Raw genomic sequence first — 14,263 nt, 5'->3', positions numbered from 1 at the left:
CTTGCTATCTGGTCAGGGTTAGGTTTAGGGTTATTCCATCCAATGAATGAATAAAGGAAAACAAAGTTACAACTTCCAAATTAAAACTAAACAACATGCAGGAATGGATGAGACACAGTCAGTAAGTTTACAGATGACAAAAAGAAAAGTGGGTAACAGTGAAAAGAAAAGGGTCATTGGACCCGAAACTTAACTCTGACTTTTCCTCACAGGTGCTACCAGACCTGCTGAGCTTTTCCAGCAATTTCTGGTTTTGGTCCTGATTTACAGCATCTGTAGTTCTTTTGGTTTTTATTTGCTGAAGAGGAAAGCCTTAGTTTACAAGACAATATAGGTGGACTGGTCAGATGGACCAAATAGTGGCAAACGGAACTTAATCCTGAAAAGGAAGTAGTGAGATGATGCGTTTTGGAAGGACTGACGAGGCAAGAAAATACATGTTGACTGCTAGGACCCAAGGAAGTACAGAAAATCAGAGGGACCCTGGTGTGTATGTCCGTAGATCTTTGAAGGCAGCAAGACAGGTAGATAAAAATTGTGGTTAAGATGGCATGTGGAATACTTGCCTTTATTGATCAAGGCACTGAGGGAAAAAAACAGCAGGGAAGTTATAATGGAGCTGTATATAAACATTAATTAGGCCACAGCTTGGAGTACTGCATGCAATTCTGGTCACTACACTGGATGAAGGATGTGACTGCACGAGAGAGGGTGCAGGGGAGATACATAAGGACCTTACCTGGGGTAATTCATCCATTAAGAAGACAGACTAGATAGCCTGAGGTTATAGTCCTTAGGAGCAGAGAAGGCGGAGTTGGGGGTGAGGGGAGGCAGGTGGTGGGAGGTAGGGGGTGCGGGGGAAGAGACACAGAGAGAGAGAGAACTAGAGACAGAGAGACAGACAGACAGAGACAGAGGTGGAGTCAGAAATGGATGTAGGACTTTCTCCACTCTTTCTGAAATGTTTATAAGTGTCAGCAAGCCAGCAGAGGATAACTAAAAAAAAAGCAATGAGGTGGTGGAAAGAAAAAGAAACAGAAGATGAAACACAACAGTAAGCTAGCTAGTAAAAGAAAATACTCTAAGTAATCTTTTTATTTAAAAAAAGTGACATAGAGAACTCAGGAGTAGACATTGGACCACTGGAAAATGAGGCTGCAGAAGTCATAATATGGAATAAAGAAATGATAGAGGAACTGAACAGGTACTTTGCAATCTTTACAGTGGAAGACACCAGTAGTATACCAGAACTTCATGAGAGTCAGGAGGCAGAGGTGAGTGTCATGGCCATCACTAAGGAAAAGGTGCTGGGAAGTTGAAAAGGTCTTATGGTGAATAAATCACCCAGACCATATGGACTACACCCCAGAGTTATTGTAAACAGCATTGCTGGTGATCTTTCAGGAATCGCAGGGAGTGCCCCAGAGTACTGGAAAATGGTTAATGTTAGACCCCTGTTTAAAGAAGGGAGGGAGGCAGAAAACAGGAAGTTACAGGCTGGTCAGCCTGATCCTGGTTGTTAGTAAGATTTGAGGGACCATTATTAAGGATGACATTGCTGAGTACTTGGAAGGACGTAGTGAAATAGGGGTAAGTCAGCATGGCTTTGTCAAGGGACATGATACCTGACAAATCTGGTACAATTCTTTAAGGAGGTAACAAGCAAGTTAGACAAAGGAGAGCAAGCTGTTGACAGGGTGCCACACAGGAGACTGCTAAATAAACATCAGTTCCCATGGTATTAGGGGCAAGGTACTGGCATGGATACAGCATCAGCTGACTAGCAGAAGCCAAAGAGTGGGGATAAAGGGGTCTTTTTCAGGATGGCAGCCAATGATTAGTGGAGTTCTTCAGGCATCAGTGTTGGCACCACAACTATTCACATTATACATTAACAGTCTGGACGAAGAAACTGAGGGCATTGGTGCTAAGCTTGCAGGTGAACAAAGATAGGTGTAGGGACAAGTAGTATTGAGGAAGCACGAGGCTACAAAAAGGACTTGGACAAGATAGGACAGTGGGCAAAGAAGTGGCAGATGGAATACAATCTGGGGAAGCGTGAGGTTATACACTTTGACGGGAAGAATAGAGGCACAGACTACTTTTTAAATGGGGAAGGCTTTGGAAATCTGAAGCACAAATGGACTTGGGAGCTGGTTCAGGATTCCCAATGTTAACATGCAGGTTCATTTGGCAGTTAGGAAAGCAAATGCAATGTTAGCATTCAGTTCAGAGCGGCTAGAATACAACAGCAGAATTGTACTGCTGAGGCTGTAGAAGGCTCTGGTTAGACTGCATTTAGAATATTTTGAGCAGTTTTGGGTCCCATATCTAAATATGGTTATGCCGGCATATCCCTGGGATAAAGAGCTTGTCATGTGAGGAACAGTGGAGGACTCTGGGTTGGTACTCAATAGAGTTTAGAGGATGAGGGGGGAGATCTGAAAGAAACTTACAGAATACTGAGGCCTGGATAGAGTGGACAGGAGAAGATGTTTCCACTAGTAGGAGAGACCTGTAGGGTACAGCCACTGAATGAAATGATGACCCTTTAGCACACAGATTAGGAGGAATATTTTCAGCCATTGGTAGTTAAATTGTGGAAATCATTGTTGAAGTAGCCTGTGGAAGCCAAGTCATTGAGTGTATTTAAGGCAGAGATAGGTTCATAGAAACATAGAAAATAGGTGCAAGATTAGGCCATTCAGCCCTTCAAGCCTGCACTAGTATTCAATGTGATCATGGCTGATCATGCAATCTCAGGATCCCATTCCCGCTTTCTCTCCATACTCCTTGATCTCTTTAGCCGCAAGGGCCATGCCTAGCTCCCTCTTGAATGTATCTAACGAACTGGCCCCAACAGCTTCCTGTAGGAGAGAATTCCACGGGTTCACAACTCTGAGTGAGGAAATTCTTCCTCATCTCAGTCCTGAATGGCTTAACCCTTATTCTTAGACTGTGACCCCCTAGTTGTGGACTTCCCCAACATTGGGAAAATTCTTCCTGCATCTAGCCTGTCCAGTCCCATCAGGATTTATAGGTTTCTACAAGATTCTCCATCCTTCTTCTAAATTCCAACAAGTACAAGTTCAGTTGATCCAGTCTTTCCTCATGTGTCAACCCAGCCATCTCAGGAATCAGTCTGGTGAACCTTCCCTGGACTCGCTCAATAGCAAGAATGTCCTTCCTCAGAGTAGGAAACCAGAACTGTACACAAGGTGTGGCCTCACCAAGGCCCTGCATAACTGCAGCAAGACATCCTTACTCTGATACTCAAATCCTTTCGCTATGAAGTGTGATTAGTAAAAGGGGTCAGAGATAATGGAGAGAAGGCAGGACAATGGAGTTGAGAAGCACATCAGCCATGAGCCATAGCAGATCAACTCGATGGGCCAAATGGCCTAATTCTGCTTCTATATCTTATGGTCTTACGGAGAATGTCTGATTGAGATGTACAAGGTTCTTTGGGACATGGACAGGTAAATTATGAGAACGTTTTCCCCTTCGATGGTCACTATTCAGGGAGTGGGGGGAGGGCAGAGTTTCAAAAAAAAAAGGAGGGTAGTAGTAAGCAGAAGGTTTAGAGGACATTTGAGAAAACAGTTTTTCATTGAGGGTTTTGGGTATCTGGAACTCACTGACTGAACAGAAAGAAAAAGAAAAATGGTGGTGGATGCAGGAACACCCACAATATTTAAGAACCATTTTGGCGAGCATTTGAAGTATAAGAGCATTCAAGGTTATTGGCCAAGTGCTGAAAAAAAATGTTATTTTGAATAGATGGATGTTTGTTGACTGGCATGGACATTATGGGCTGAAGTGCCTCTTTCGTGCTGTTTTTAAAAAAACCTTACTTTCATTACTTTAACATGCACCTTTGTAACACGGATCAATTATAGTTCACTCAGCAGCTTCACTCAGTCTATAGCTCATAATAGGTCATTCAGCTCCACCTGTCTCTGCAAACTTTTCTGTTCCTCAAGAAAAAGAACTATTCTCCCCTCACTTTATCTAACACCAATGTATCTATCCATTTCTAGCCTAAGTAGCTTCTCCTTAAAACCATCTGTTATTTGACATTCTAATTGATATGATGGTTAGATCCACATTCTAAACACAGTTCAAATAAATAAGAGTCTCCTGAATTCACTGTAGGGTTTATTTACTGTCATATTGCTGTCCTTACTTGTGAAAATATTTCAACAGTCATTTCAAACACTTAATCTTAAACCTCTCTACAGGTTAATCGTTAGCATTTATTTTCTAGACTATAAGTCTTGGTCATTTTTTTTGTTAAGTACAACCTCCTGGTTCTGGAATTCTAAAATTTCCTTTCCCAAAATGTCTGTATATACTTCATAGAAATATAGAGATCAGAACTGTACACAAGTGCCATTGGTGTGAAGCGTTGACTTTATCTCTTCACAGATGTTGCCAAATCTGCTGATGATCTCTTGGTGTTGCAATCTAACCAAGTTTCCATTCCAGCTTAACATAATGGATCTGGATGTTAATATCTAATATTGTAAAATTTAAGTCCAGCGCTTGGTGGGTTTCTTTAAAAAAAATGGCCTTAACAACTGTGCCACTGCTGCTACCGATTGGCATGAGACAGTACTGGTATCTATGATACCTGTCTCTGTATTGCATGTTCCTTTGCTCTATTAGTGATATTGGATTTCATTTAATAAGCAGCATCTTCTTTTCACACCTAAAATACATGAGGCAAACAAAGCATATCCTTACACCTGTTCCCATGGTTAGAGAATTTCCCGGATCAGGTCAGTAACCTGTTGCCAGACTCTAGGCATTCTTCCACAGGCTGGCCAGGAGAATCAGGCACAGGATGCTGAAGAAACTCAACAGGTTTGATGGCACCTGCAGAAAAAGGGACAGCATTAATGTTTTGAGTCTGGTATGACTCTTCTTTAGGGGACAAGTCTTTTGAAGAAGGGTCACACTAGATTCGAAATGTTAACTGCTTCTCCCTCCACAAATGCTGCCAATCCTGCTCAGTTCTTTCAGCATTCTCCATGCTTGTTTCAGATTTCCAGGACTTGCAGCATTTTGTTTTTGTATTTGTTTAATGACGAGGGGAATCTCCAGGTTTTAAAGTCACCTTTCACTGGTATATCAGAAGGACTTGCACATTGGCAGTCGCCTGTTTAGCCACGTTAGGAATATAGCTTTCCTGGCCTTGAAGTCCTGGGGTCGAACTCAAATTCAAAACTTCTAGTTTGGAGGCAGGGACACACCAATTGCCCAACAAGACCTCCTCACAAAACAGAATGCAACTCCTGCACATTTCCCACTACAGTGCATCGCCTCACATACATTGAAACTAATTCATCTCAAAAATTTGCAAATTACCTCCCCCATGTAACAAATTTAAAACTACCACAAAAGTTACATAAAAAACTGTATATTCCATTTTTCCAGCAATGTGGAGTTATAAAAAAAATTGTTGTGGAATTTGCAAAGTATGCAAAACTAACTAAAAAAAACTTACATTTTACAGTTCAAGATTACCATTGCAGAAACACAATACAGTACCGACAGCATTTAGATCTATAATTTCTACCCACACCAGTTAATCGCATCCTACAACAACTAACATTTTAACAAGCTATGTAATTTTATCTTGAGCAGATTCTAAAATTTCATTGTCTCATTTGGTGGGCCACGTTCAGCATAAACATAAAAATTACTGCACTATCAAAAATCTACATACAAAAATTAAAAATAGAAAATGCTGGAAGAGAACTCAGATGTGACAGCATCTCTGGGAGAAACAGACTTGAGTCAGACGACTCATGGGATCTGTGCAGTTTTGACTAAGGCAAGGTAATTTGGAAAGCAACATTAATGACTTCTCCCCCTTATAATCATTCCCTCAAGAAGGAATATCCATCCGGGTAATACATAATCAAATTAGATTGTAAATTGTCACATGTGACCAATTAGTTACTTTTTGCAATTACTAGCCATGGGAAATACCCACAATTTCATGCTTATCTGGTATGTAAAGCAATCAGAATTTAGCCACATCATTCTTTAAAACACATTTAATCATGAGAGACTTCAAGCACACTTGCACGATGGATAGTGAAGTCAAATAACATTAATTATAGGCAACTTGTTACTCAAATTACGATTCAACAGATGTACAACTGTGTATTGAACATGCAATTTTTCCAATTGTAAGGAAAAGTTAACATTCCTTTCCATCAGGAAACAATTCAGAGAGAGAGAGAGAAAAATGCAACTTGCAAAGTTTAATGGTTTCCCTTGTTAGGATTGACCAAAACAGGAGAAGTGAAATGTGTAAACTGGGACCAAGGGTAGTTACTATTGTGGGCGCTCGGATTTGATAAGTTGATGCATCTCCCTGGGGATTCACCATAACCTATTTAAAAAAAGTGTGGATCTGCATCGATTTTGAATTTTAATATCACTTTCAATTAATAGCCTCTTGTTATATGGTGATAGTCTAGATTTTCACCATTTTCTACATGTCAATGCAATTTCGACTTTACAAAATCACAGACTTTTGCTGCGACAGAGTAAGCAATCTGTAACGTTTGTTGTTTTTGTTTTAATGTCTTAAATTGCTTGTGCACATTTGCTTTTCTTTTCGACTCTCAACTTCAAGTAGCCATGCAATTCTGTGGCTTGGTCCTTCCACAATGTTGCGTACTTTCAAGAAGGGCACAGAGCTAGACTGCGTACTTTGTTCAAACATCACAAGACTACCAATCACTGGTCTGCCCCGCAACTCAGGCAGAAAAACAAAATCCACATCATCCAGCTGTCTCACCACTGCACTTCGTATGGCAGGTTCCAACTGGTTAGCTTTTAAGATCTTGGCTTGTTTGCTGTTCTTTGTTGCGTTGGCAAAGAAAATGAGACTGGCATTCGTAAACACATTTCACAACCTCAGGACCTCAAGAGCTTTACACAGTAAACGAAGTTTTTCTTTAAATCATTCTAATATAGGAAGTGCGTATCATTACGATAAATGGCCAGCAATCTTTCTTGAGGTGTTCAAACGATATGTATTGGCTGGGATACCAGACAGGTCACACCTGCTCTTTTTCAAAATAGGGCCAGTGGAATACTTTACATCGACCTGCAGAGGCAGAGTAGTCCCAGTTTAACATCACATTCCAAAAAATGGACCCCATAATTTTATTAGTCTTGGATCAAGACAACAGCATCTTCACACTTGTATTGATAAGAATAATAGCTATGATTTATTTTTAAATGATAAAGTCACCACCTTATTCAAAGTAGCAGAGTTATTAGGTTCAAATCTAACTCAGCATAAAGGTAGCTGACAAAACCAGGGCAATAGCAAAGATGTTTCTTGGGACCCAGGTTCAAATCCCACCGTAGCTGATGTGGAACTGTATTCCATATTTCTAAAAGAAAATGCATTTAATAACAGAAGTCTAATAATGACATGAGCTGTTGTCTGGAAAAACATCTAGTTCATCAATGTCTTTTTGGGAAGAAAACTATCTGGTCTGGCCTACATGTGATTTCAGACCCGCAGAAATATGGTTGACTTTAACTGCCCTCTGAAATGGCCTAGCAAACCACTCAGTTGTAACAATCGCTAGACGATCTGGGAAAAAAGATCTAAAGTACATGGGCTGCAGCAATTTAAGAAGGCAGCTCATCACCATATCAAGGGCAACTGGAGGTGGGCAATAAATGATAGCCCAGCTAGCAACACCTATGTTTCGTGAATGACGGAACAACAAAAAAAACAAACTTCCCTAAATTAAATCCATCACATGTTCACTCAGAAATGTTAAGGTCTAACCCCTAAGTAAACTAAATCCAAAAATAAAATTCTGCTCACTATTGTTCATTCTTACCAGTCATTTTGCTTTTGAAAATCTTTTAACGGAAAGGTCCCAAGTAGCTTTTTCGCCAGTGAGTCAACACTAGGCGTTTCTTCCACTTTTCCTAAATCTGCCAGGTCAGCAAATGGTTACCTTACTTAAATGCTCACAATGACCCAAAACATAGAATTGCTGATCTGACACTCACTGTTCTATCCCCTCCCTGAATATTTGTGGTATTCTCTCTTTAAGGCAAGGCACTCAACTGTCTCAGTTTAATTGGGCATTGAACTGTTCAAAAATGAGTACATGTCATGATCCCACAGTGTAGCAGGGACCATTTCTCCAACAATTCAGATTCTCTTGTTGTTAACCAAGGAACAGCACAAGCAGTATCCAGACATCACTGGATGCTTAACTTCATAGTGCAAGGGAAAAAAAGGGGAGAAAATACTTAAAATTTCACTTGTGCAGAAAGCGTTCGAGTACATTTTTGCTTTCATTGCTGGTGATTTAAGATCTCATGTTTAGATGAAGAAAGGAAACACTGTTTCAATTTTAAGTTGATATTGCAATCACTCGCATTTGCACAGGTTTTGTTTTAAAAAGTCTAGAATTCCTAGCTGCACTAAATGTTGAGTTGCAATTTCTCCAGTTATAAAACGAACCAGAAGCAAAATAAAAGTACACAGATAAAATGTACCAATGATAATTACAAGTCACATGTTCAGTAAGCCGGTTCTTCAGAAATAGGAAGCCATTTTGTGCTTTCTTTCCATGTACCTTATGTGACAGGCCTAAAAAGATTTAGATGCAATAAACGCCCACAATAGATTTAACCTCATAGCCCTCGAGGGACTATTCACATGCAGCAGCCAGTGCCCAAATATTTCTAATCAAGGACTAAGCACCACTGTCATTTTTAGGTCACTCACTCAGATGTGACACAACAGCAAGCAAATCAAAACAACCTTTAATTGATAAATAGATAGAAGTTACAACCTCTGAATAATAACCTAATTTGCAATGCACTATTAATGAAAGTGTTTCATTTGCCTTATGTTGCCAGGAACTTTGAAACAAAGAACAGTATGCTCTAATGGTGCAAATGCAAACAGCAGTGTACCTTGGCATGGAAACCTACATGTTTCATGATTATTTACTATATTGATCGGAATGCAACCGGAGGTTTTTCTCCTTTGTTATGCTGTACAGCTCTCCCAATGACAGCTGCATTTTCTATTTTTACTGCGTACAGTCTAAAGAACTTTAATAGCATTTAATTAAAGTGCAGCAGAGTTATCACATGTCTGGCTTCATTTAATTTATTAAAATTATGATGGCCAAGGAAGTGGGTACAGCTGGGGTGGGTCATTTTAAATAAATTAAGCTCAGACTAGAAACTTTATGCGTGACTAAAAGATTTCCATTGTGGAACCATTCACAATTGTATCGCCCATACTCTGCATCTTGTAGAAGTCTGCAAAGCTTGTTCACGTAATCTAGTGTGGAAAGGGGGAAGAGGGGTGGTGGAAGAGTGCAATTTTTGAAATGAACCTTGTTTATTTTCACTTTGTTCATGTCATCTTTCTTCTCTGAAGGTTGACTGGTATGAACTTCCACTTTTATCCTGATCTGTGCTCCTCTTACACATTCCACACAGGTCCAGCAGCGTGCCAGTCCATTGTGTCATCCATTTCTTTCCAGCTTCCCTCTCCCATGTTTTCTATCAATCTTCCCCATCAACAACTGTCGTTACCATCTGCTTAAGTAACAAGACCAAATATTGTGTTTTCTTTCCTATGGCGTGCACAAGTCTCCTATGACGGATGGTGATAGGTGGATACAGGTAGGGGGCTATTGTGTTTGGTCAGTGGGAAGGGTGGAGAGGATAGGTGAGTAGGAAGATGGATAAGCTAGGTCACGTCAGGGAGGTGAGGAGGAGGGGGAAGGCTGCACATGGAATAAGGCTGGGGTGGAGGGGTTTTGAAGCTGGTGAAGTCGATATTGAGGCCATTGGGCTGTAAGCGCCCAAGGCGAAATATCAGGTGTTGTTCCTCCAGGTTACATTTGGCCTCACTCTGACAGTGGAGGAGGCCAAAGATGGACATGTCGCCAGGGGAGTGGGAGGGGGAACTAAAATGGATGGCAACTGGAAGGTCGGGTTGGATGATGCATGCAGAGCGTAGGTGCTCGGTGACCGGTCCGAGTCTGCGTTTGGCCTCCCCCGTATAGAGGAGACAACATACGAAGCTATGGATACAATAGATCAGGTTGGATGAAGTGCAGGTGAATCTCTACTGGATTTGGAAGGATTGTTTGGGGCCTTGGACAGAGGTGAGAGGGGAGGCATGGGGCAGGTGTTGCACCTCTTGCGGTTGTCGGGACAGGCACTGGCTGTGGTGGAGAAGTTGGTGGGGAGTGTAGAGCTGACAAGGAAGTCGTGGAATGAATGGTCCCTGTGGAAAGAAGGCAGGGGTGGAGAAGGAAATATCTTCGGTGGTGGGGTGTGATTGTAGGTGGCGGAAATGTTGGAGGATCATACATTGGATTCAGAGGTTGCTGGGATAGTATGCAAGGATGAAGGCAACTCTATCCTTATTGTTGTTGGGGGAAGGGGTTTGAGGGCAGTAGTGTGGGAAATGGAGGCAATGTCGTTGAGGGCATCCTTAATTACAGAGAAGGGGAAATTCCGGTCCCTAAAGTAGGAGGATATCTGGGATGTCCTGGAGTAAAACACCTCCAGGCGTGGGAGCAGATGCGGTAGAAGCAGGCAAATTGAAAGTATGGGACAGAATTTTTACAGGAGGGTGGGTGAGAGGAGATGTAGTCGAGGTAGCTGTGGGAGTCAGTGGGTTTGAAATGGATGTCACTGGTGAGTAGGTTTCCGGAGATGGAGAGGTCCAGGAATGGGGGGAGGTGTCAGAACTGGTTCATTCTTGGCCTCCTCCACTGTCAGAGTGAGGCCAAACGTAAAGTAGAGGAACAAATATCCGCTATCTCGCCTTGGGAGCTCAGAGCTTCAAAATCCCTCCACTCCCAGTCTTATCCCACATCCAGCCCTTCCTCTCCGCCTCGCCTCCCTGACCTGACCTAATTTGTCCATCTTCCTACTCACCTATCTGCTTCACCCTTCCCACTGACTAATCACAATAACCCCAACCTGCATCCACCTATCACCATCTCACCTACCCTTCCCCCTGGCCCCACGCCCCCCACCCCCATTTATTTCTGGGCTCCATCATCCCTCCCCTCTCCTGACAGAGAGTTTTGACTGGAAACTTTGATTTTCCTGCTCCTAGGATGCGGTCTGACCCATTGTGCTTTTCCTGCCTCACATCTATTGACTCTGACAACTGAGAGGGATGATGAAGCGTTTAGGACAATTCCCAAACTTTTGCACATAATGCACTTTATTTAAAAAGAAATGCCACATGTTGTGAAAACCAGAAAACATTAACAGCTTCAATATATTTTGAAAAGAAACTGCAATGATTTTGTTGCATTTCATAGAATTTAACCACAGCCTGTGTGGAATATGTAATGTCACTTTGTATCAAGCATGTATGCTCCAAAGTCGTAGTGAACAATTAGAAAACACCTATAAAATGAATTCAAAGCGCAGAATTTCCAACGTCCATATTGTTTTCCTGAAACATCGTATCAGAACTACGTTAGTTACAAAATATTAAATCAAAGGAATTGCAAAGCAAGGTGGGGAACAATCAAAACCAGAGCAGTGAGCTGAGATTGGAGAATGATTTAAAAAGTGACAGAGTTGCATTCCATTCTCTGTGATCACGTATCCATGTCAATGCCCTGAATAAACCAAAAAGTGAAGAAAAAGGAACAATGGAATACAGGCTATTATGTTCAAACACGAGGAAAGGAAGTGGCTGATATCAATAAGCCGGTGGAAAGAAGTGCAATTGATTCAGTTTGCCATCCCGGCGAGAGATGGTACTTTAATCACCGGTCCATTCGTTTAACCGAAATCCGGTCGCTAAACATTGGTCCAACTCTTACGGAGCGGAACACACATAACATAAACCAAAATCGCCCCATTATATATTTGAAAATGTTATCGAAGATTTAGCAAGCCATAAGGAAGTTATTTTGGAAATAAAAAACCTTGGAGACAAAGTCGGGCCACCAGAAAAATGAAGTGAGCTTTCAGTGCCATTATACAGTTTTATTCGTTGCCTTCTTACCGTATTTGTTGGGCTCCCTGAGATACTCCAGTATGGGCACAGTGCTCTCTGTCTCTCTGACATTATTGTCCCCATTCTGCATCCCATTGCTTCCAAGCCCGTCTCTCCGGCTGGGAACAGCGGTGACCAAAAACCTCTGTGTGTGGGACATTTCCGAAGACAGCAGAATCGCCCTCGCTCTTCTGCCCGTGAGCTGGGAGGTGGAAGAAGAGCCCTGGGCTCCGCTCCTGCCTGTTTACCGGTGGATTCTGAAAGCAGCAAACAACAGCCCTCTGACCCCAAGAGAGGGTGGGGGGGAAAGCAATCTGAACTCTTGTCCTCCTGCTGATACACCAGAGGCAGACTCCACCTCCCAACCAGCGCCAACTTTAAACCTGGGCTGTTCAAACATCAAGCTCTACACATTTACCACGTGTACCCCGTCTGATTCTGCCTTAACCCGCTACACTTGCATTTGCTGTTTATACACACAGACCTATGAGATATTAGACGACATGAAGATCTTTTAAGTAAAACGTGACAGTCATCTCAAAGGCTTTCAGAGTGTGATTCACTGCCACGCCCATTGACTGACACTTGGCGAATCTGTTAGCCGCAGATAAAGTGACCCTCAAGCTGTAGCCCTCCGAGTATGATGTTCATCTCGCAGACCAGACTCCTGCCGGCAACACAGCTTCATCGCTTCCGTTTCTGGGACAGTTGTCACCAAGGCACAACGGGGAAAGACCACTGTCTGAGGTGTTCCTGCTGAAGTTAAAGGGGGGTCCGTTCCGTTATCAGACTCTCCTGGTGCCCCAAATGTAGATAAATAGTCTTGCACAAGCAAGAGATGCCTTCAGTTGGTTTGTTGGATAGAGTCAAACTGCAATGTTTGCTTGTTTTCTTGATATGTCGCAGTACAGAACCTAACCGCGGCTGTGACTATTATATATATAAAGTTTTTTTATGAGTAAGGTCAGAAATTACACGACACCAGGTTATAATCCAACAGGTTTATTTGAAAACACAAGCTTTCAGACCTCCAGTTCCAAGCCCTCCCGAATTTCCCTGCCATCTTCAGGAATTAAAGTTTAATTCCTTGGTTAATGCTGTGACCTGTGGAGAATGACTAGTGTATTCAAAGTTCTGGAAATTCATTCTGTCATTGAAGATTTTGGTTGATTCGTTTGGAGACAGGTGAAAAGGCTGTTTGACGTCAAGGATTGCCCAACTGTTGATGGCTGAAGAGTCTTTTCACTTTACAATTGGCATGGGAAACTGGTTCAATGTGAGAATGGACATATTGGACAAATAATGATGCAAGGGATGGGGGCAGGACAATTGCAGGCATTGCAATATATCTGGCAGTTGGTATGCAGTTATCAGGAGTAGTAATAGAGACCTATTGAATCTTTCAGCTCTACAATACCCATCATGGTGGCAGATCAGGAGTGGAAAATGATGGGATCAAACATTTAGAAATTCAACCAGATTAGTCTTCGCTGATGATAAAGGGGTTCACAATTACGGAATTATGGGCATACACATGACTTGGCACAGTTTCTTTGCTAATGTTAAAGTGGGTGAAACTGCACCCATTTGGTCCAGATTTATTTAACCATACATTTAGTTCCCTCTCCTGTCTGTCTTTGGTTTGGAAAATGTGAGAGAAACTCAGCAGGTCTGGCAGCACCGGTGGAGGTGGCAACAAAGTCAACATTTTGAGTCCGGTTTGACTTTTCTTCAGATCTGAGGGGACTTGAATATCCTGTTTTTTAATGCTGCAGGGAGAGGGAGAAGAGGAACAAGTGGAACAGATTGGGGGAGTGCTCAGAGCAAAAGACGAAAGCTTTGATAATGGTGCTAAAGGAGCCATAATGATGTAAAATAGATGTAAGTATGAGCTGTGAAAAGGAGAAAATGGGACTGCAGTGCTGACTGCAAAGCCAACAAGATATAAACAAGTCTCACGGTTGGGGTAGAGTAGGGATGTGAGAAAAATGGAGCACAGAGGTCATATTTTGAAGTTGTGGAACTCAATAATTAGTCCGAGAGACTGTAAAATGCTTAAGTGAAAATGAGATATTATTCCACTGGGGACAGTAAGAACTGCAGATGCTGGAGTCAGAGATAACACTGTGTGGAGCTGGAGGAACACAGCAGGCCAGGCAGCATCAGAGGAACAGGAAAGTTGATGTTTCAGGTCAGGACCCTTCTTCAGGA

At 42.1% G+C, this 14,263-nt stretch overlaps 1 protein-coding gene across 2 annotated transcripts in view; it reads right to left on the bottom strand.

Moving 5' to 3' along the window:
* LOC109916988 (solute carrier family 12 member 7-like) overlaps positions 1-12,320 on the bottom strand; it is a 221,865-nt gene extending 209,545 nt beyond the window's left edge. The window contains exon 1 of one of the 2 annotated variants that reach the window (XM_048607652.1): positions 12,062-12,320. In XM_048607652.1, the coding sequence (XP_048463609.1) occupies positions 12,062-12,212 (151 nt within the window). In that variant the 5' untranslated portion in view covers positions 12,213-12,320. The remainder of the gene's footprint in view (positions 1-12,061) is intronic. The other variant, XM_048607663.1, reaches the window with a different exon arrangement.
* Positions 12,321-14,263: the final 1,943 nt, after the last annotated feature.

This window comes from Rhincodon typus, chromosome 2 (genome assembly GCF_021869965.1).
Source record: "Rhincodon typus isolate 14 chromosome 2, sRhiTyp1.1, whole genome shotgun sequence".
In the NCBI taxonomy this organism is placed as follows: domain Eukaryota; kingdom Metazoa; phylum Chordata; class Chondrichthyes; order Orectolobiformes; family Rhincodontidae; genus Rhincodon; species Rhincodon typus.
The sequence above is the reverse complement of the archived record's forward strand: the minus strand, read 5'-3'. Positions and strand labels throughout refer to the sequence as shown.